Source organism: Dreissena polymorpha, chromosome 8 (assembly GCF_020536995.1).
Source record: "Dreissena polymorpha isolate Duluth1 chromosome 8, UMN_Dpol_1.0, whole genome shotgun sequence".
Taxonomy (NCBI): Eukaryota; Metazoa; Mollusca; class Bivalvia; order Myida; family Dreissenidae; genus Dreissena; species Dreissena polymorpha.
In genome coordinates, this window is record NC_068362.1 from 17,973,817 (window position 1) to 17,999,231 (window position 25,415).

The window sequence follows — 25,415 nt, forward strand, 5'->3', positions numbered from 1 at the left end:
TCAGCTGCTGTACAATGAAAATATCGTTGTGAAAACATACATGATTTGAGCAGGAAGTGAATCGCTTTAAAAATCTTAATTGTGAGACTATTTAAAAAAACAAACATGTAAACTGCTGCAATGAACACCAAGCAACATCTCAAAATGGTACAGCTCGTAGTAGGATTAAAAGGAAAAATATGTAATCGGTCGATTTCGAAATAATTACTTGCTGTTGTTTCCAGGAAATGACGTGCATAGCTGTTCTTGCGCTTCTGCTCGTACTTACGTCCATGGAGTCGGAGACGCGCGAGTTGACTTCAAGCGAGTTAGATGCGCTTAACAACTTCATCGAGACGACGGTCGCATGCAACTCCATACCGGGCCTGTCAGTGGCACTCGTGAGGAACGATATGACGGTGCTTGCTCGGGGATACGGGTTTGATGATATCGAGGGTAACCGGAAGTCGACGGCGGACTCCGCGTTTTGCATCGGCTCGCTCACCAAGGCGTTCACCAGCACTGTCATCGCAGATGTGCTGTCAAGACATGGGCGGTGAGCAATGTATTTCTATTTTTAATGCTCAAAAATAATATACTAATATGGTGTAATAACTGTCCAATCATACTTAGATCTAACAATGTTTGTTTTTTAAAATTTAAATGTAAGTTGATTGTATACATATTGTTCCGTCGATCTATTAGTCTAAGGTTGTTGATTCAATTATTTCAAATATAGTGTAAATGCACATAAATATGAAACAGCATTCTTTTATTTAAAGTTAAACTAAAAACCGATTCTTCTGAAGCCCACTATTTGATTGACAAGTCGCGACTGTCGACCACTTTTGTAATTCATGGCAACGATATACTAGTATATAGAAAGTCAGACATCCCGTCTTTGTCCGAACACGAGAAATCGAGACTCGAAAAGTAATAGAACTAGGACTGGGAAGGCTTGTATCCCCCCCCCCCGGGGAGCCAATTTATATTTTTTTTTCAATGAATGCAACCTTCAGTTCTATAGTGTTTGTGTTTCCCTCGATTTGTTTTGGTTCAAAATCGTAGTCGTCAGAATGAAAAAGTTATTGAAGGAAAACCGTCAACACATATGTTGTTTACTTACTTACCTTCAAAATTTGGATGTACTGACATCATGTTCTTCTATAATACAGAGCATTTGCGCACGTATTAAGCTAAATTAAAACAAATATACAAATAAATTGGGTTACCGAGTGAAAATACACTCAATAAATTTATGAATATATCAAAACGACGCCATTGTGTAAGTCAATTCCAACTAGCTTCACTTAAACGCTGTAAGCTCCCATTCATGTACGCATCCCCCCGGAAAAGAGCTATAGAGAAACTGTAACATAACGCACACAAAAACGCACATTTGGGGCATTGTTGGATTTATATAATGATCGAAATGTGTACCACATTTCATACAATTTTAAATAGGCAGCCATCTGGATCAACAAATCATTAGCCTCGGGTTATAATTACCGGACACGAATATTGCTTACCGTATGTGTCAATCTTCGGTCATTTCCGTATGTATTCGTTAGGTGTCCGTTGCATACGTATATTTAGGTTGCAGACACGTGACTTAACAAACGGCCAATCAGAATTGTACATGTAGACACGTGACGTTACACAGCCAATCAGAATTGTACACATAACACTTATCAAAGCTTTCGTTGTTTATATCTATATTTATGGACAGTCTTACTTAAACGGCCGAACATACAAGTCGCATTATTGCTGCCTTTCGCGGGATGGGCCCATTGCGGGCTTCGCATGTATCTTGTATTTGACAAACATTTTGGAAACGTTGTGTTGTGTTAATAAGCAGAAATAAAACGCAAAGAAATCAGAAATGAACTTTGTTTGTTACTGTGTCTTTTCTACGAACGATACATAATTACGTGACAAAACACTAATTTTTAATGGCGTTGTGAATTCGAGCAAAACTCTTTGCAGAGGACCATAAAGTAACCGGTTGCCTTTTTAAAGTAAGTCGTGACTACGTGAACATATATCTCGGTGGTGGGCTTAATGTTTTATTTCAGAAGTCTGCACACTGTAACATTTAAAGATTCATGTCAAAGTCCTTGGCACAGTCACATTATTTGATTATGACTCTCATTTGAGTCGCACTCTTAGAAAACGGGTTGAAATGCATTTTCGCAAATTGTCGTTCCAGACTAGCCTGTGAAGTCCGCACAGGCTTATCAGGAACGACATTTTCCGCTGTTATGATATTTTTGGTTTAAATAAAGTCTCTTCGTGGTAAAAAATCCAGTTTAGGCGGAAATTGACGTCCTTGATTAGCCCGTGCGGACTTCATAGTCTACAGGTTATCTGTGACGTCACTTTACGCACATACATTAAGCCCCCTATTCCCAGAGCTCGACTCATTTGTTCTCGTTTACTCCAGGGTCACGTGGGACACGCCAATCTATGATATTCTCGGAGCGACATTCCGGTTGAGTGACGACCTTCTCACACGGGAGACCACTCTACGCGACCTGCTCGCTCACAAGGTCGGCACGCCCTCCTACTTCCACGCCCTGCTTGTGGGATTCGACGCCAACATGACCCGCGCCGATCTCGTCAAGTAGGGATATTTTTTTTTATAGAGTTGATAGATACGCGTGGCATAGTCGATATGGTGTCCGTTTCGCGACCGCGAGGTCATGGGTTCGATCTCCACCGTGACAGCGTTCTTTCAATTTAACCCAATGAGACCAAGTACTGGGCCCGTATTCACCAATTAATTCTTAGACTTAAGTCTAAGAATAAAGAAAATTCTTTAAAGTAGAACATTCAAGAATTTCTTAAATTTTGAGTCAAACTCTGCAGTAAGCATCTCTATCTATATTATTCTTCATGTAGAACATTTTGTTAACGACATAATCACCAGTGGAGGCCTGTATATATTTAAACACTGAACACATTTTTCTTGGTTCTAAGTCTATTCTTTATTCTTAAGTCTAAGAATCGGTTGGTGAATACGGGCCCAGGTTTGAAAAAAAATTGACTCGAAAGCGTTTCAATAAAACTTAAGGTATCGATGTGATCGAGCTTAATTTAATATGTTTTCACTAAAGAGGTACATTTTGTTTACAACATACACTATTCATATTTTATTTAATGGTATTGATTGAATCAAATGCACATTCGAATGTTTGCTCAAAAACGTTTGCTTTATTTGTGATCTGAACGATGGTATGGTAAGGGCATGAAACATGATGTACATGTTATGAAACATCTTACATTTCAGTGCTGTATTGATCATATCAGAACGAATATTGAAATACTTGATGGATGATTAGCAGTTGAATTTTCAATCCCAAATTTGTTTAACGGGGAAATGGAATACATGTAGGTTAAAATTGCACCCGCAATAACACTGGCTAAAAACAAATGGAAAGTGCATGCATATGTTGTACCTGCAATCGAATTTGGTATATACCATGTAGTGCACCATATAATTGACGAATGATACCACTAAAGAGCTGCTGTTTCTTATTCTCTCTCATTATATTGAATTAAGACAGCAAATTCTCTTCAATTTCAATTTCATCGTCCATGTCATGCATTGTACATTATTATTAAAAAATTACTTACCCTCATTTATTTCTGTTATCAATAATTTAGTATTTTAAAGAAACCTCAAGTGAAATGGAGTGGGCATTCGTTTGTAGATCTATTGTTTCTCGTATTAAACGAATTGCTATATGGAAATATTCCCACATTAAGTACAGTGTAAATGCTCACGAGCTCTTTAATTGTTACTAAAGCTTTGTTGTGTATAATGCCGCATACGTTTTAATAATCGCAGAGTTCGGTTTCTGGGTAGAGCCTTGTCTTGATGGCTTTGAAAAGACAATAATTCGAACGCTCATGAAATACGTTATGTAATTTTATTTAGGAAACTACAGTACATGCCAGCCGTTGCTCCATTTCGGACTCAGTTTCACTACAGCAACTTCATGTATATGTTAGCCGGTCACGTGATTGAGACACTCGCAGGGGAAACCTGGGAAGACCTAGTTACGAAACGCCTCCTATCGAAACTAGGCATGCGTAGTACCGGCTTTGTGGACGCCAGTGATGGAATTGAAAATGTGTCCACGCCATACGTGCTCAAGAATGGTACATTGGTCCCAGTGGACAAACGCCTGTTGCTGTAAGTATAAGCTTAACAGGTCTATTAATTATTTATCAAACTACTGCGGATGCAGATGTACTAACATCTACGCAGAAGATGGTGGTATAGGGTTAAGAATCACTGCGTGTCCGTCTGTTTACCTTATACTGTTGAACCTGAAAAAAGCGGTCAGTCCAGGGAATTGACAAATTTAAAGCTGACATTGTAGACAGTTTTTCGGGTTACCACTTTTTGGATGGCTGGTCAGTTGGTAGTATTGCCAGGTCGTTACCTCAACCAGACGTTTGCACATGCGGTTATGTTAACAAAGATACTGTCGATTAAAAAAGTTTTTCAACATAAATTATTTATGGCTGATTTCACGTATAGTTATCACAGGAAAACAAACCTTTTCAACACCCTATTGCCTATTGTTGTTGTCTCACAGCGGGCCGGCTTTAGGACATCATAGGCATTTTATGCAATCACATTCTTTAGCCACAGCATAGACGCACAAACGACGATTGGACGTCAGAAGTAAGACACTACAGCGCGGATTTTTTTCACTTTTCGCATCTTGAAATGACATGGGTAGAAATAGCTTCCGGAGTGAAATACACTGGCATTAACCGCTATAACCAGGTGATCATTATACTCAGGTGTAATATAAAATGATTTCGTGAATGAAACTGTACTGAACGATGTATACAGGGGGCCTCTGTTCTCACGTGACCGCTCAGTCAGGTTGGACTGTATATATGCAGTTCTGCAAGTGCAATTTCATATTATGCCATCTATATGGCTTCACAAACCATCATTTGTAACTCACAATATATTGCTAGCAATACAATACGACATACAACGCCCCTACTGTTACAAGCTCTGGTTGAATTCGAGTACTTTGCATGGTGATGCCCTTTTTGTTTCTTGCATACCAAACCTTTTTTTAAAAACGTGATAAACGTTAATGAAGTTTAGGCGCCAATTTAAGTACCATTCGTATGTCAGAACTGTGTCCCCGTCTGGACCGGCCGGTTCGATTTATTCAACCGCCAACGACATGACCAAATGGATGATATTCCACCTAAACAAAGGCCGGACCAAGCACGAGTACACGCCGATTGTGCATCCGGACTGGCTGGAAACCACATACGAGTCTCAGATGACACATCCGTTTGAAGCGAAAGACCTCACCCGACCGCTGTATCCTGTCAGCGACGCTTCTGTGTCCTACAATATGGGCTGGGTGTCGTCCCTGTATAGAGGTACACGAAGTATTATTTTACAGTATCTAACTACTTTAAATGAAACTTGCACACATTTGTTTTGTACATGTTGAAGTGTTCAATGTAGTGCCTGAAAACAGATTTATTGTCCTTAAGTGATTAAGCCTTGAGACATAAGCGAAAATAATAATAACTTATTTGATTCTATCCATATTGATGTGAAACAATCCTCGCGGTGCAAGAAAGTGAAACCAGAAGAAACATTTTAAACGATTCCCTAGTTTCGCGTTACAAATACTTCTAAAGTTCAGGTAATCATAGTTTTTTTTAATCTAAACGTGTTACGTTAGGACCAGGGTACAAAGAGAGACATACCGCCTTAGTTATGCTTTATTTCTTTTATTGTAACTGTTACCTTTAATTTTTACCTTAACCATGGTTCTATGGGCATTAACATGGGCGTGATATCCTAGTCGTTTATGCTAACACATTATTTAAAGTAAGTTAAGTATCAATTCGTTCTCTTCATTTTTTGGCATGTCGCTCATGGACCTCGAGGCATTGTTCTTGAGCGCGAAATTAAGACTCCTCATGCTCTACATTCATTCTTTGTTATTTGTTGCAGGGTACAGGAAGTTGTGGCACTCAGGCGGCATTGTGACGTTTTCCAGTCAACTCTGGCTGTATCCGGACATGCGCAGTGGTGTGTTTGTTGCCAGCAATGGGCCTCTGACGTCAAAAGGATCGACTGCTATTAGGGTGAACGCGTGCTCCTCACTTCTAATGTAGCACTTTCCACTTCTACTTAAAACATATATACCGGTAGTATTCAACCTAACATGACGAAATAATTGTGCTGTAATAACAGTTTCTATTAAATGACAAATATATGTAATTTCAGAATATTGCGTATTTTGCTTCTGACCTGCTTCTTGGCGAGGAACCATGGCTTAATACAAGCACCACGTGTTCATTCCCCGCCCCTTGGAAAGAATTGCAACATCAGAGCTTAGCCATTGAAATTCCGCGTTACAAATGGAACATAACTAGAAAAATGGCGGACTATACAGGGGTTTATGGACATAAAGGATTCGGACATATAGAAATTGTAGTGTTGGATAGGAATTCACTTATTCTTAGATATGGGAGGTTTGGTAAAATGAAGATTTTCCCACAAGATGAACAAGTTTTCTATGGCTATTATGTTGACGAGCTGTGGTTCCTGACGAACGCTGACGGTAGAACAGATTACATGGATATCCGGTTTGAATTGACAGACGGGAAAGTGACTGCCCTGAAGCTACACATTGACCTCGACTCAGACCAGCCGAACATGACTGTGTTCTTGAAAGGCGGGGAGTATGACTCGAAAGCGTTATCGAAAAGGAACGGCATAAATACCTCGTACTCATGTTGTTCAGGGAAAAATGAACACACCAAATCCAGTTTATTTATTTACATATGTATATTTGCTATTATATTAATTTCGAGGACATAACATTTGTTTAGAGGGAAATTGTTTGCTATCCATACGCCTTTATAATTTTTCAAAATTCTTTTTCGTATAATTTAAACTGTTTGCATGCTTATACTCACATACCTGTATGATTTCTTTAAATGAAATAATAAATACATACTTTCAAAGATATATCAACATATAGAAGTAATTACATTCTTTATTTTTAGGGCTTTCATACTATACACCAAAATGTTCACAAGATTTTAGAGCATTATTCAGAACACAAAAGGTTAATGGTTTCTCTAACAAATTGCAATAACCTCGTCAAACGGCGAAAAAGACGGATTTGAAACAATTGCTTTTTGAGAAGCTTAGATGGTCGGTGTTTCCTCATCGAACTGCATGGATCAAAGATCTATAAATATTATATTTTTTTTGTTTTGGATCCTTAATAAAAAAATGACTACCGCGGTATTAATCATTATCGGATTTCGCGAGAGAGTTGCGTATTTAAAATAACGTTTCTTTTTATCAACAACGTGGGTATACAATGGTGAAAACGTGACGCAATTGCAATATTAAGGTAGTATTATGCAAATTAAGAAGAAAAAAAATCAATTGGCAACGGATAAATTTTTAGAAATAGGGAAACGTTCACACTCAGCAGCATTTAATTGTTTTAGCGGTGTAAATATGAACTACGGTGTTTAATTTCATGCTAAGGGATCAGAAAAAAGCCATTTGTAAAGCCATTGCATGTGCAAATGAAATTCGACCTTTCCTAGTTTTAAAAATGTTGGCAACAGACTGAAAGGGACGTCCAAACATTGACATTTATGGAAAAATCTCAATGGTTGACCCTCGGTTCGCCCTCTTGCGATCAACTATCTGGTAGCAACGAATTCAGTGTTTCATGTGCTCGCATTCGCAGGAAAGTAGCAAACAATAGTCGCGAAATCTGGTAAATTAGAACCATTTGTTTCTGGTTGATAATGCATGTTGCACGTTGAGTGTAATTGTGCGCATGTCGTATTTTGTTACATTTTTATTCGCCCCTGACACATGAAATGGTGTTTGTTTTATTGTCATTGTTGCCAGTATCGGAGTGCCCAAGCAGATTCCAACCTAGACCCGAAGCCCGAGAAACCGCATTGTTCGACCTAATTTCGTGATCGAATCTCTAGTCGCAGTGATCGAATTTCTAGTCGCAGTGGTGTAGTGGATATGGTGTCCGCCTACCGATACCCAATTGTGTGAGCGTACTTTACATCTCCCCCATAGACACCAAGTACTGGTTCTAGTCTCAGGAAATGGACTCGAGATCGTTTCAAATAAGCCTAAGGCTTTCAATGCAATCGAGCAAAAATAAAAAGGTTTAAACAAACTAATTCCGTGATCGTAATGTCGCATTGCGAGTTATCTACTTCGTACAGTGTTCTAATGTAGATAAAGATGCGAAACAACCAGTGTCCCAAACGGAACACCATTGCTCGGTGCTGCAGTAATCAGAATTCATTAACAGAGTGAACCTTGTATCGTCTGTTGTCTACAATGTATACAAAGAGGGCTTTATATGCATGTACATTGTCAAGTTTGCCACAATGGAAATTCATTTTAAAATTGCAAGGGAGACTATTGAATAAAATAATGATAATAAACCGTTCTGTGTTTATCTGTCTTCGTTTGATAATATCTTTGTAAACATTCAAAACATACATGTGTGTTAAAGTTTGCATAGGAAAGTGGTCATCCTTTTATAATGAATTTGACTTTAATAAAAAGCATTATATTTGTGTGCAGACTCTTAAATCTTTTATAAGATTGCTGTTATTGTGTTAACGTAGGTACGTAGTTAATTCTAAACTTAGAACTAATTGAAACTTCTCGAAAGAAGTCTATTAAGTGTTTCACACCAACCTAGTGCAAAACCCCACTATACAGGGGCGTAGCTAGCATTTTTGGAGCTGTAGGCCCTGATATGTCACGTAAAAACGGGGGGCCTACCCCTGAATTATTTTTAATCCTATAACGCCTGTGGTGAGATTTTAAGCTTATCTAGACAAATAATAAGATAAGAAAATATAAGACTTTAGCCTGTTTTTCTTTGATATTTTACTGTTTTATCTCAATGTCAGAGAACTAAATTTTACTGTATTATCTTTATACCAGAGAACTAAATTTCAAAACAATATGGAACAGAGAAATATCCCATGCCACGGACAACAACGAACGTTTTTGTTCGGCATCAAGGGACCAAACCGACCCGGATTTAGTCAATGGATCGGGATACGGGGGAAAGTGCTCCTTTTTAAATTTCCGCGGTCATAAACATCATTCGGAATGTTCCTTAAAAATCCAACGATAATCGATTACAACTTACTGTAGTGTTGAAAGGGAGACAAGTAGATCTACATGTAAGTCTATGTAAACTTGTAACAGCAAGTCACGTGAAAAGAAGCGAGCTAGAATCTATGCACATAGAAAGAAGTAGAGTTGATAATTGGAAGATCTGTCCTTTGAACACGACCAGAATCTTTGTCCGAGGATTATGTCAATATGAAATGCAGATTTCTAACACCTCACCCCCTCAGGGTCAATATTTTAATGCGTTTTTCGAAGTTGAAGCATTTTTTTCATGTTTCAAACAAAATTGTAGGCCCGGGCTCGCTGTGCCTAATAGCATCTACGCCACTGCTATATAAGAACTCTTTTTTTTCCTAAGACAATACTAGAGTGGAAAAATCTGGAAGAAAGTGTAGTGCGCGCAGACACAGTTGGCAGTATCAAGTCAACTGTCCTACAGTGGGACTAACCTCTCTACCGTTGCGCCGACGCCGAGAGTCCTTGCAACGTATCTATCCATATCCAGATCTAGAAAATACGGGCTGGACTTGGCGACCTGTAGTTAACTGTATCATGTACAATGGTTCTCATAATATCGACCCTTCTGATTGGTTTCTAGGGTTTGTAACTATGCGCATGTGCTTTTTCTAAAAAATAGTATCTTTATGGAAAAACGAAACTCTTGTTCATTTTGTTCTTATTTTTTTTAACATTTGATATAAAAATAAGCGGCTTATAAGACATTTGATATAGCTACTTTTAATCCATAAACAAACTTACATTATTGTGTTACGTAATTAAAAAATCATAGCATCAACCTGGAATAAACATGACATACTTTCCAACGAACAACAAAAATCATGCTAATGATCGTCGTAATAGTCATGGATAACCATCAAATAAATAAAAACTTCTAAAATTTGAAGAAAAAAACACATTAACTGTCCAGCACTTCTTGAGGGTTTTTCTTTAAAGTCACAATACTAAGAGGAGGGTCGGTACTATGAAAATAAGGGATACTTACAGTACAGGACATGCAGTTTTTCTTTTTTACGTAGGCCAATCGAACGGCCATGAAACATTGCAAACACCAATGTAAATTACAGTAATTTTAATTGTCTACAGTGGCGAGATTTTGAAAATGAAACAGCAATGAGGAAAATGCCATTGATTTACAATCTCTCATCCCAGGGTGACATGAATCGGCTTCTAGTCACTCCCGGGTGACAAGAATCGGCTTCTAGTCACCCGTGTATGTTTTTTATCAAACGGCACCGCATCCAGGTATCTAAAATAGACATAGTTTTTTTAAAAACATTTAACTCTACTTTCGTTTTTGTAGCATTTTTACACACCTCGCATATGAATGTATTTTTTGTTGAAAAAGTAAAATTGTTGCTGAGGGTGACTTTATGCTGATTTCGAGGGTGTCTAGACTCGGCTTGAAGTCACCCGGGTGACAAGAATCGGCTTCATGTCACCCCCGGGTGACTGCAATCGGCTTCATGTCACCCGGGGGTGACTAGCGTCGGCTTGAAGTCACCATAGGGTGACAAAAATCGGTTTCTAGTCATCTCCGGGTGACCTGTGGGCCATTTCAGGTCCAATGACCAATTGAAACTAAGTTGGCGCTAAAGAAAAGTCTGTGAGTCTGACAAGGATGAACCACAACATAATTCTTAAAATAAATGTATTGGTATCGACGGGCATTGTATAAAATTCTCAATCAAACCACATTAAAAAATATTTAATATATTTCTCATAAATTAAATGCTTCATTTAATATATTTCCATTTCATTTTCATGTACTGACATTAAAGTGTAACTCATCTACTCTCCCACCAGTAAGCAATATTTTTATGAACGTACCATCTACTGCAATAAAAGTCGTCAATTAACGTACTTTTTTTTATAGTTTGGATGGGTCAATACTTTACCATTTATTCCGATTTAATTTCTTTATCTTAAAATACTTAATGTACTGAATTGCACGTTTATATGTTGCTACAGAACCTTTCCTGTTGCAAAATACGCACGCTTTTCATGCGTGGAACTTGACAGACGACAGCAAAGATTTCGTACTCTTATAAAACGCGTTTTTATCTCTCCGTGTTAATACTCTAGAACCCACATTTATTTTCCGATCATCATGAACCTTGGTCAGAAGATTTGTCCCATTGATATCTTGGACGAGTTTTAAAATGGCTATGGTTGGTTGAAAAACATGGCCGCCAGGGGGCGTGGCATTTTTCCTTATACGGCTATAGTGAAAACTTGTAAACAGTCAAGAAGCCACATTTATTGCCTGATCATCATGAAACTTGGTCAGAAGATTAGTCCCAATAATATCTTGGGCAAGTTCGAAAATGGTTACGGTTGCTTGAAGAATATGGCGGCCAGTGGGCGGTGCATTTTTCCTTATATAGCTAAATATGGCTATAGTAAAACCTTTATTGTCCGATATCATGAGACTAGGTCAGAAGATTTATCCCAATGTTTTTTTGGACTAGTTTGCATACTGCGTACGGTCATGGTAGGTTGAAAATATGGTCGTAAGGGGCCGGGCATTTTTACTTATAAGACAGTAGTAAAAACTTGTTACCAATATAAAAGTCACATTTCATGAAACTTGGCAAGAACATTTGTTTTAATGATATCTTGGATGAGTTTGAAAATGGTTAAGGCCTGTTGAAAAACATGGCCACCAGGGGACGGGGAATTTATCCTTAAATGGCTATAGTAAAACCTTGTTAGCATTCTATAAGTTACATTTATAGTTCACTCTTCATGAAACTTGGTCAGAAAATTTGTTCTTAAGATATCTTTGGCTGCACAGAACAGGTTAGTGCATTTGTATCTCAGGTGAGCGACTTTTGGCCTTGTTTTATTAGATTCGTACGAAGGGATTTTAATCAGCTAATATTAACACATGGCTATAGAAAAGCCAATTAAATTGCTACCGCGTAGATTCTTTTAAGGTTGTAGTTTTCAAAAATTACTCGCCATAAAGATTCATTTCTCACCATTTGCTTTAAACTTTTCATAAGTAACTATTGTTTACAGTTAAACAGTTTTAGGGTGATATCCGACATTATCTTAATTGTACCGTATAAATTGCCGTTTTATATTTCGTAAATGGTAAAACTGTTATTATTTGTTAAACAATCTTAGGTAAACGCTTACTTCATCGACCGACGTCAATCAAAAATAATAGTTCCCAGTTAACCACGCCCTCATAAGCATTGTCGGAACCGATTAGACGGCGAAATTACAGATTTGCGACTAGAAAGTAACTTGAGAATTTCTCGTGACGAATCTGTGTCAGCAAACATTACGGTAACGCGGCTTGTCAAATTTGCCTCGGCTGTTCGGGTATTAACCAACGAAATAATTTTGATCCAAATAGACCAGTGCACGGTGTTAAATGAGACCTTAATGTGCGCTGGTAGACAATTCATGTCTGGTTGTCTTTCAAAGGACACGGTTACTCCACCAAGGAAGTGCTGAAAACCAAAAGCCGTCGACCTGAACTCCATAACGGTTTCCCACGCACGTTGAGCGTACTGGGTACCGCCGCCCTGGGACACGTCCATTATATTGATAGGGCCACCTTTTCGAAATCCTGGCCTGTACCTCTGCCCAAGGTCCGCCCCGCCCGTCTTCTACGCTGCCATCTCCGCTGCCCCCGTCGAAGTAGTATAACCACTATCCACATACGGACAATTGCCATTCCGCTCGGCGATCTTTCCACGTTCTGGGAGTCAGTAAAGTCAACAGGAGAGAAGTCCGAGTCGAGGGATGACGGTACTCGCTTGATTAACAGAGCTGCCCGCAGAAGTTCCCATATCCGACCCTCCTCAGACGATGTAGTGAAACCATTATCCACTTACGGCCAATTACCACTCCGCTTGGCGATTCTTCGGAGTCTTCAATAAAATCTTCTACGGAAGACTCTCGCCTCGGTCGTGACGTGCACGCTCCTGCTGCTGACCGAGCTCTTTTTTTAACTACAAAATAATATAACATTTACATAGTAAACTTGATTTTTTTGACAATAGCCATTTCCTTTTACGTTTTCAACTTTAATCGCCAGCTGACAGATTCTTTCGCCATTTTTCGAATTTTTCGATCGGAAACGCTAAAATATAATATCCTGACTTTAAAATACGTTTTAAATAATCAAATTTAACAAAAAGATGCGCAGGCTGGACCATAGCTACATGTACGCTAGCCGCATATGGCATAAGACCCATTTTCGCCTGACGCGGTCGACTGAACGATTACGGCAAACATTTATCACGACACTATATTATTTTGGTAGTTTTTGTTTCATTTTAAAAGCAATACTGTGTTATCAACGTTTATCGATAGTACCCTATGTCTTCCCCGGACGATTGAGTACCGAGTAAAAAAGCGAAGGATTGTTTAAACATATAATAAATAATAAACAATAATATCGAAAATTATCAAACCAAACAGTTGTGTTGTTTTCTGTTGAGTTTTAGCGGAAATGGATAAATTATGTTCGATTGTCACGAATTTTCCCAATTAACTGCGTTTTACTTATCATTATGAAACAACAATGAAATGGAATGTATATGCAGATAAAAATAAAACATTTAAAAAAAAAAATATTTTTTGCTCTACACGATGAAAGAATGGTTTCATTGATCACTTAGTAAAATAGTAATATTTTTTTTTCTCCCGCTGATCTGATACAGATTCGGCTGTTTGTTATTAAGGTTGGTAACTAATAGCCCCATCTGCGCACATGTTGTATGTGTGTATTTCAGAGTTCATTTAGAAGTCCTGCTGCGTCTTCGTGAATGCATCTATTTGCTGGCCGTTTCCTGTGACCTTTAAGGAGAGCTGTGTTACGCGATTATTACGTAATACGCGGTGGACAATTTTCATTAGGCAAAAATGTTATGTAAAGTATACTCTTTCGCGCCGCGAATTTTTTCTCCACGTGATCAGCACAATGTACTACTTTTAATTACGTAAAGTATACCTCCGCGAACTATTTCTTGGCACGGAATGCCTTCAATCCTCAATTGTTGGGTGATTTGGTGAACAAAAGTGATAGGCGTACTTATTTTCGAAACACGATCATTCACTTTAGTTCGAGCTAACAACTAAAACCTGAAAAGTGAACAGGCGTTACACTCCTAAATCATGTTCGAGTACTATTGTGTTTCAAAATAGATACGAGACTACGAAAAAATATTGTGCAGGAATATGATTCTTTACAACTTAGGAGACCGTCCGAAATAGATTGACGGATGGCTTACCAATAATTACACCGTAATACAATCGGACCTATTCTTCTTCTTCTTCTTCTTCTTTTTAGCTCACCTGAGCACAACGTGCTCATGGTGAGCTTTTGTGATCGCTTTTTGTCCGTAGTGCGTGGTCCGTCGTGCGTCGTCCGCCGTGCGCCGTCAACATTTTCTTTGTTAATACTCTAGAGGCCACATTTGTTGTCCGATCTTCATAAAATTTGGTAAGAAGATTGGTCTCCATGACATCTTGGATGAGTTTAAAAATGGTAACAGTTGCTTGAAAAACATGGCCGCCAGGGGTCGGGGCATTTTTCCTTAAATGACTCTTAATGGCTATAGTAAAACCTTGCTAACACTCTAGAGGTCGCATTCATTGTCCGATCTTCATGAAACTTGGGCTGAAGATTTGTCCCAATATTACATTGGATAATTTCGAAAATGGTACCGGTTGGTTGAAAAACATGGCCGCCAGGGGGCGGGGCATTTTTCCTTAAATGGCTATAGTAAAACCTTGTTAACACTCTAGAGGCCACATTTATTGTCCGATCATCATGCAACTTGGTAGGAAGATTGGTCTCAATGATATCTTGGATAATTTAAAAAATCGTTCGGGTTGGATGAAAAACATGGGAACCATGGGGCGGGGCAATTTTCCTTATATGGCTTTATATGGCTATAGTAACACATTGTTAACACTCTAGTTAATTGGAAATATATTTGCAAGGTTAGTCTGAAAATAGTTCATGTTTGTTTAAAAACAAGGCTCTCAGGGGATGGTAGTATTATTGTATGTCTAAAGGTGTGTGGTAAAATTAAGCTTTAGCTGATTATCATTACATAATACCTATTTTATTTTGGCATTTTTCACAAGAATCTGATGAGCCATAATGGTAAAGAAAGACAAACTGTACATACTTTCTAAAAGTTAACCCCCTTGTTTAACCTGCTGACTCCGGTTTCCGAATCTATTTTTAGTTCTGCTCTGGAATTTGTTAGACCACTTGGTTTCAAAACACTTAAAGGGTAAAAACTTCAAAATGCATATTTTTCTAGTATAATGACATTTTTGGCTAAGTTGCAATTTCTTGTGTAAATCTGTACTTATTGTTTTGTCACATTTGTTATCAGTTTGTAGCAAATTATTCTATAATGGGAACTATTACTGATAAGCTATCTCTGAGAAAACCCCTACAGCTTCCCCAGAGCTAAGATATTGATCATTGATTATTGGTGTGTTTTTGATAGTTGAATGCAAGTTGTAGCTTGTATAGTCTGTAAATGGACTGTTCTGAGGGAAAATAGACTGTTCTACCAGTGCTCTCAGAACTTTATAAAATAAGCTGTTTTGGCTGATACAGTCACTTCTTGGTGCTTTCTTGAAAAGGTAACAACGCTTGAAAAAGGTGGGAATTTTGAAATTATTAAACTCTTAATTATTGTAACATCAGCATCAAGACATTTTGGCATTATTTTCCAAATAGTTCTCATTATTTAGTTAATTTTTATTTGGCATTTTCTAAATTAGAAAGACACTTTTGATTGAAATAATTTTGGTAAATTCATCTTATTTTTTACATTTGAGTCACTGGTCCTTAAATTGTGTTCTTTAGATTAAGTTATACTTATTTTAAAAACTAAATTTGTGAAGCAACTTCTAGACTAACAGTAACTAATATCAATTTTTTGACAGATTGTGAACTTCTTTTTACAATCATTAAGGTATTTGCTGTATTTGTTCAGTTTTAACGATGCTTAGATTCTTTAGACTTGACTTGTACCTGTTCATAATTCTCTGTCATTGTTCTTCATTTTCCTAGTTCTTAGAATAAAAGTTAGTTATTTTCGTTAAAGCTGCTTTGGTTTTCACTTATAGATTAATTCTTTGAGTTTATTAAGGCGTATCTGACTGGACGCCTAAAGTTATTTGAATTACAACCAGTCAGTGGTGTCATCCTGACCGGACATAAGCGTTCTTTAATTAGACCCGATAAATATTTCCGTATTACATAAGTGCTCACAAAGTTACAAAACTCGTAACCGTCCTGTGACCGGTTCACTTGCGTAAGCGAACGAGACCGCACTACCACAGTTTTTTTATAGTGAAACATTGTGAATACTTTTAGTCACATTTTTAGTTCAATCTGAATGACACATGCTGATCATCACAAATGGTGACAATCTTTATGAGCATAATCTTTTTGCTCATGATGAACTTTTGTGATCACCTTTTGTCGATTGTCTGTCTTTTGTTTTGCGTCATGAATATTTGCCTTGTTAACACTGTAGAGGCCCACATTTAGTGTTGGATCTTTATGAAACTTTGTCAGATGATTTGTCCCAATAATATCTTGAACGAGTTCAAAAATGGTTCCAGTCTGTTGAAAAACATGGCCGCCAGGGGGCCATTTGTTATTCATTCTTCATGAAACTTGGTTAGAACATTTGTTCTATTGATATCTTGGGATGCAAAGATCAGGTCATTTATTTTTATCTCAGATGAGCGACTTTGGGCCTTTCAGGCCCTCTTGTTCAGAAACAGCACTTGTTCTAAATAGAAGCATTTGTGCGGAGATTACAATATAGATATTTGGCGAGGTTTACCTTTTCAGGAATGTGGTCATGTCGTCTGTAGGAGAAGATGATAATATTTCTTTTCTGAGTAATGCTAAGGATGTTACAATTTTCAGGATGAAATTGCATTAACCAGTCCTGCTCCCACCGACCAGCATCTTCAATATCTAGCTGGAGCTTTTGGGCGTCAGACAGGTTATTGATATTGTTGCAAATGATGTGTAACGTGTCGGTCGACCGAGCATCGGTCTTTAGTATGGTTCAGACGTTAAATTGAAAATACAATGAAATAGAATAATATATTTTTCCTTAAGCTACATGACTTTATGATTCACTATTAATAAAATAACTGGTTTGAAACTGTAAATCAATGATAATCCCAATGCTATATATCTCTGACCTCGAGTACTATGTATAATCAAAGCGCTGTAGGCGCTTTAGGCCTGGGGCTAGATTTAGAGTGCTTGGGAAGAAGTATTGTCCGAATTTCTCTCTTTGTCTGAATTTATACGGATTGACCCTAGTGGTTGAGTGCAGATGCTCAGAGACAGAGAAGACAATATTTGTGTATATACTATAGTGGAGGATTACCCGATACTGGTGGTGGGAACGATAACCTTTTGTTCAACTCTACAGATCTGGTAGAGGTTTGTATTAATAGGCGGTGAAGATATACAACAACAACAACAACATGGCCACAAAAAACTGTTATTGTTGGCGTCACATAAATCACTTGCAATAGCCTAAACTAGCTTTTCATTACATAATTAACAGATCAGGAAAACACTCATACTTCCTTTGTAATGTGTATACAACAGAAAATCCACTTACCTTGATAAAGAACGGTGTACAGATTGTGTACTTTGTCTCACGTAGAACTTTTCGCGCTCGATTTGCGCACTCGATCTGCGCAGTGAAATACTATATCCGGCTAATTCGTCTTTTTCCGAGAATGATCGTGAATGTTTGTTGTTTTTTTCATTTTCTTTTTTTTTCTGGAATGTCTGTTTAACGCAATATAAAATAAAAAAATATTTATAAATATGTTTATAAATACCAAATATAAGGTCTTCAAAAAATGTCTCAGAAAAAAATTCTCCTTAATGTCTCCGTAAACACTCGCACCTTTTTGGCCAAGACCTTCAAGTTAGGAACTTATTCTCGCATGAATATGTGAACAATAAAAACTGTCGTTGCAAATGCTTAGCAATTTTGCTTCAATAATATTGTTTTACACTTTTTATGACACTGTCATGTTATTTAGTGATGTTCTGTATTTACAAGGCGGGTTATTGAGCTCTGCGAAAAACTACTTTTATTGCGCATGAATTAAGTGGTAAATCGGAGTTTTGGGAATTTGGTTTTTGGCAGCCAGCCAATTCGGATAGGCTCAGAAATTGTTATCATTACTATGGCCTTGGGGCTACGCCCCAGGCAACAACCCATGATCTCGGGTCTACTCCTATTCTCATACGAACCTCAAACTATTATATTAAATAACACGACTCCGGGTCACTTAGCTAAGACATTGGGTCACATTTAAAAAATGACTCCGGGTCTGTATTGTGACTTCGTATCCTAGGTATGGAGCGTTTTGGTGTTTAATAATGCTTGTATGAAGGTACGGGACTTATATATCATTATTTTTTAGCGACCCGAGCTGCTGAGGGGTAAGGATCATTTGTCCAGGCTCTCATAACGTTTGAAGAGGATTGCCCGTCTCCATGTGCTTTAAGTTCCTACTGTTAGCTTAATAATACATATTTTAATTACCTTACAATGCTTATAACGCGATGCTTTAACGACGAAGTCGGGAGCAGAACTGCCTGTTCAGTTGTTGTTGTTCTGAGTTCATTTACAGGTCCCACGCCCCTTCACGGAGTCATTTCAGCTGGACCTGCCTGTTCAGAGTGAAAATGTGCGCTTTTATACTTTCTACTCATGCGGCTGTACTCGGACATTTCCATAGTCACACTGTATACATTTACGTAATAGTGGTTTGACTCAATTATGAACAAAATAATGAGGATCCGAAGTTATTAACGCAATGATCATGTGTTGACTAAATTGAGATTAAAACAGCACACAACGATACGTGTCTAGGTGTACGCTATTAAAGGGATCTTTTCACGTTTTGGTAAATTGACAAAATTGAAAAAAGTTGTTTCAGATTCGCAAATTTTCGTTTTGGTTATGATATTTGTGAGGAAACAGTAATACTGTACATTTACCTTAGTCTAATATAGCCAGTATATGCATCTTTTGACGATTTAAAAACCTGACAATTATAAAGCGTTGCAACGCAAACGATTGAATAATTTGGAGAGTTCTGTTGTTGTCGTTTAATTTTGTGAAACTACGAAGATTGCTTATATAAAGTATAAAATACCTCTGTTACACATACTTGGCAGGATGGCCGAGCGGTCTAATTGGTTTTTACCTCCAGGACTACGGGGGTCATAGGTTCGAGCCCTACTGCGGCTACTTTTTTTTTCTTTTTTGAATTTTATTATTGATTTTTTACTGGAGCTTTTTAGATCCAATGTTGACATTTATCAATATAAAGCATTTAATGACAATCTTCAAAACATGCCAAAATCTTTGAAAAGGCCCCTTTAATATACAAAACTAAAAGGAACAACATACAATCTCTTGCACGACGGTTTCAACGACAACTCTGCATGGCGGTTGGAACAACATATTCAAACAAAAAATAACATAAGAAAAAAACGGTGTTAGGGTAAAAATCAGCAGAGATGCTTTCATTTGCAAAAAGTTTTAGGGTGCTATGCATACACTAATCAGCAAATTAGTTGATGTAGATCACAAACCATTCACCGCTCTGAACTTGTTCAACTTCTGCACTAACCTCCCTCCTACATCTTTCGCCTTTCTGCACCTTCTAACATCATATACTTACCCCCGCCGCAACCAACTACAATTGCATCCCCCATCACATACCCTTTAACTGTCCTTACCTCATTACTGCCATTTCCTACTACTATGCATAATCCCTTCTTCACTCGAGGACTCCGTGGATGCCAATTACGAAATTGCCGACTTCCTGCTCTACTTGTAGAATTACTAAGCTAGACATTGATGACGGATGGACCCAGATGAATGCAAACCACCCAGGCGTGTGTCTTGATTTCACGCTAAATCATATGACCAAACACAACTAGAACATTGAACAAAACAACACGCCACAGCAACTCAACCAACTAAAAATAAACTACAATGCCGGTCCACTGGAAATACGCAGCTTACTTTCTAGTATTTTAACCAGAAAAGTGATAGCGGTGTTTAAATGATGCAATATTTATTGAAATCATGCTCAGTACACCGGTCAACTCAACTTTACTAAAACTATTTTATTTAAGTGAATACAGGCCACCTGCCCAAAAATACACAATACATATATACACAAATTATATACAATCACATAGTTGCTTTGTAACTACTTCTATCCTTATATATTATACATTTTGGTAGATATACATACAAATTCATGTTGTTTCACAAGTAAATATACATTTAAATACAAAGTTATGAATTCATGTTGTTTAACAGATGGTATTCAAAACTTGCGACTTTATAGATAATTTCATTATTGCTTGATCCCATTAATGAATAAAAATCAGATAATGAACAGCCCCCATGAAACAAATTAAAAAGATATTGGGTACGGTTGTCTCTGAATTTTAGCAATGGAAAAATTCACAAACAATAACACGTATATTATTTCTATCCAGACAAAAATAACATAGTCTATCATTAAATGGGATATTTGATTGCCTACCCATCTCAATATTTAATTTATGATTGGAACATCTAAATTTAGAAAATGCAATTTTATGTTAAAATGGTATGTGTTCTGAGGTAAGATATCTTTCAGTATTTAGCATTGTTTTGTAATACAAACAATGGTGACAGCTAGATGTTTGTATTTATCACTTTGCCAGTTTTGAGCATAACAATCAGTAATACGCTGGCGAAAGTGTCTTATGAATAAATTAACATCACTATTTTTTTTACTTGTCCATATATATCCAAACCCATAACGAAATAGCATTGTTTTGGCTTTTGAAGCCCAGCATTTTCTTCCGGAGTCATCTAGCGCTTTAAACATTATATAACATTGTTTAGGATATCTATGACTAGGTATAGTTAGTAACTTACACCAATATTTTATAAAATTGACAAAGTATATAACACATAATGGGAGACGTCCGAATTCACCATAAACAAGACATGTGTAAGTAGGTTTTTTAACATGAAAATGCGTTTGTTTCACACTTACTGTGAAAAGTTACGGCCTCGACTTGCTTTCAAACAGTTACCACATGCCACTAGTTGGCCTGATATACGTTTTATGGTCAAAAGACTCAATAACGCGCATAACAGTTATATCCATCGTTTAATCATTCTTCATTATTCAACATTAATTCATATAACGTTTGCGTTTGCGTTAGCGATTGTGATTACGATTGAGATTGCGGTTGTCTGAAATAAACAATATTATAAAGAAAAAAAAGGAAAAGAAACACATACCATGCTTGATCACATTTAAATTATTAATTAATATCAATTACGCATTCTGAAAAGTAAACTTAACTTCCATTCATAAAAATAAGGTTTAATTATAAATATGATTACACTTCAGGAAGACTTGAAATGACCAATAATCAACAAAAAGTACATTGTGACTAATTTGTAAAAAAAGCTCAGTACAATACTGAAAACAAAACACAAAAAATACAGACAGATGAAACTTATTAATTAATATTCATAATGGACAGCCAATGAAAATATAGAATATAGCCATATCAACCGGTTTAAATATATATTTTACCAAATTTGGAGGATTCTGTGACACCCTAGAATGGTATGCAGCCTATTATGCCTATAAACACAGGCGGGACGGGCAAATTATAAATATTGACAGCGTGAAAATCACAAAATAGATAACTCTCTCTGATGTTTATATGTAAAACAAACCTTAATCTTGCAACACCTCCACCCAATGAACTATTTCACAAAAGTTAATTCAGCTTCTTAACTAGTAACTTACCGATTCTACAGAACGTATAAATGACCTACAGTAAGATATTTACATACAAACACGTACTGCGCTATGTTAATCAGAAATGTTGAATACAACTAAACTATGCAACATTTTGTCCTTACAAATACAACTTCGCTATCGGTCTCATCTTTTCCTTACCGTTAACTCGGACTTTGCATGAGCTCACAAGACCATCCCTTCCCATATGAACGTCTTGCACTAGCCCTAATGGCCAATTTCCACGTGTCGAATTCTCATCACATACGAGAACAAGATCATTCACCCCAATATTCCTACGACTATGCTGCCATTTATGTCTAACTTGTAAATTCGGAAGATATTCGTTTAGCCATCGTCTCCAAAAAATGTTTGCCAGGTAGTGGACCGGTCTCCACCATCGACGGCAATAGTAATCTTCCTTATCAAACACTCCTGGTGGAAAACTTGAAATTTGGCGTAACAACGACAATTTGTTTGGTGACAAAGGTTGCGGATCACGGCTGTCAATACTTACCTGTGTTATAGGTCTGTCATTCAATATCTTCTCAACCTCTGTGGCCTGTGTTTACAGAGCTTCATCGCAAAGAAGTTGTTCACGAACAACAGACTTTAATGCTTTTTAAAACGATAAACTGGAAAGCTTGCTACAGGGACTAGACTTTCTTCAGACAGGTAAGGTGGATTGGCCACAGAACCCACTGAATGAAGCCATTTTAGACGATGATGCAGAAACCAAGCAGGTATGTAGTACAAACGCCACTCAGATGAAACCCGCTGCAACACTTGATAGCCTGATGATCAGGTACTCTAACTGGCATCAACTGCAGAGGTCAGTGACATGGTAACTCAGGTTTAAATCATACCTCATTCAGAGACATTTAGCAAGAAAGCCAACTCACTGTAAAAAATGGAACATTGACTGTAGGTGATCTACGGAAAGTCACAGATGCCATTATATCTTTTGTGCAAATATGTGAGTATAACAATGAAATCAGTGGTATCCTGAAAACAGGACATGTTTCAGGGGAAAAGTGCTCTGGCCAATCTTAGCCCAGTGTTCACAGATGGTCTACTGAAGGTCGTCTCGAAAATGCCCACTTGAGTAACGACGCCAAACATCAGGCCATTGTACCGGGTAATCACCATGTGACTAGAATTCTGATCAGGTCATACCATGAAAGGAACGCTCACATGGGAGCTCACCATATTGTATCTTTGATGAGACAGAGGTATTGGATAGTCCCCGGTCTCAGATCTGTTAAGTCTGTTCTGAGTAAATGTTTAAATTGTAAGAGACATCAACAACGTCCTGAGACTCAACTGATGGATCAACTTCCGGAAGAAAGACTAGAGCCAGATAAACCGTCGTTTGCATACGTAGGAGTAGATTTCTTTGGACCACTATTTGTAAAATCCGGCAGGAGGCAGCTTAAGAGGTATGGCTGTTTGTTTACGTGTCTGTGTACAAGTGCAGTACAAATTGAAATCACAGAGTCGATGATATGCGCTATGCAATGATTTGTAAGTCGACAGGGTTGTCCAGAAAAGGTTTTCAGCGACAATGGGAAAAATTTAACGGCTTGTGAAAAGGAGTTGAGCAAGTCCATAGAGAAATGGAATCACAGCCGAATTTCGAATCATTTGCACCAGAATGCAATTACTTGGCACTTCAATCCACCCTGTGCTAGTCATATGGGATGGGTATGGGAAAGGTTGGTAAGTTCTTGCACGAGTTCTTGCATTTATATATGTGTTGCTACTTAAAACATTTAACTTATTTTCATGTTTTTGAATTTTTTGAGACCCCTCACACTTTATACTGGCTGGGGACTGTCTGGCAATACCGGACAAGTTTACAGGTAGTTTTTTTAACTGTTTTGAGTAACTTTCAAAAATAAAAATATTTTGATTTTCATTATATTTTGTTTTCCTACGAAACTTTTTTTTCCTCCTCCTACTCAAACTTTTAAAACAAAAATCCCGTTAAACAGAAAATAATAAAACTCTGTTCTCACTGTATAAAAACATTATGTCTTTGTCATGGTATGGTCGTCCATGATTTAGCTGTATTATGCAGCGAACACAATGACCATATTTTGAAAACAAAGATTAAAATATTTTTATGCTTACACATTATCTATGATAAGAAAATTCTTTTTCTATTAACACCCCAACTTCAATTAACGTAGATCACTAGTAAATGGTTTTAAATAGTTGCCATTATCCAACTCCCAGCTATTGACCCTCAAGGTCGCTGGGAGTTGCAACTGATAAAGTCTCTTTTCATGTGAACTCGCAGCCTGGAATCAAGACGGAACATTAATCGGTAATATGAGCCGAAAAGGACTATTTTCGTGCATAAGTAAACACAAAAAGATCATTAATATACATATCCCTAGCGTGCAACTTAAAACAAGCAAATTCGTTGAATTGATATCCCCCGCCAATTTCAAAATTGTGACAGACGGACGGACTGACGGACACCGCCAATTCTATATCCCGCCTCCTTTAGCGAGGGGGGTGAATTAGTCTAAATATACAAGAAATTAAGTATGGTTGGTGAACATAGGCCCAGCATGTGTGTATCATTAGTATTTGGGAAAATACACAACTTTAAACATAACATTTTATGCATATATTTTTGATAAATGATATGCATTTATGTACAAACAAGTTTCTTTGAAATGCACGAAAGCAGTTCCACAATATGCTTCTGGACACAAACGTTTTCTGGACGGATGGACAACGCCAAAACAATGTCATCAAGATAAAAGGACGGATGGACAACGCCAAAATATCCTCCTCCAGATAAAATTATGAGCGAAGGAAGGACAGACAAGTCAGCGAATATACGCTCTCCCTTGTTGGAGCACAAAATCTCTCACCTGCAATTTCTAAGTACAATGATGTACACATAATTCTGGAAAAAATGCTGGTCAGTTTAGGGGTTAAGCGTACGACCTTACATGAAGAATTGACCCTTGATGTGAATCGTATGACATTACATGAAGTATATTGTGTGACGTTGACCATAACCCTAGACATGAATCTTACATATGACACACAGCAAGGAAGAAGATGGAGAAGAATTTTGGAAGGTTATTACTGAATCAACTGATGCATAGTAAAATAATGGCTAAATAATAAATATTTCTACAAATGTGTGACCTTTGATCTGTGACTTTGACTTTGGTCAAAAACACATAGGTCTTGCACTGCCTGATAATTGAGAACAATTACATCAGGACATTTTAGGAATCCATTTTAGTATGGTGGACTCCTTACCAAATAAGGCATATTCAATCAAAATGTGTGATGTTGACCTTTGTGT

The 25,415-nt window shown here is 37.5% G+C and overlaps 1 protein-coding gene across 1 annotated transcript; it reads left to right on the plus strand.

Moving 5' to 3' along the window:
• The first annotated feature begins 227 nt into the window (after window positions 1-227).
• Window positions 228-23,186, plus strand: LOC127840354 (uncharacterized). The gene is made up of 10 exons (XM_052368763.1): window positions 228-535; window positions 2,423-2,602; window positions 3,920-4,177; window positions 5,147-5,403; window positions 5,990-6,123; window positions 6,266-6,809; window positions 12,644-13,032; window positions 18,881-18,937; window positions 22,735-22,824; window positions 23,109-23,186. Exons 1-10 carry the CDS (start codon window positions 228-230, stop codon window positions 23,184-23,186), a joined length of 2,295 nt encoding a protein of 764 aa, XP_052224723.1.
• The last annotated feature ends 2,229 nt before the right edge of the window (window positions 23,187-25,415 follow it).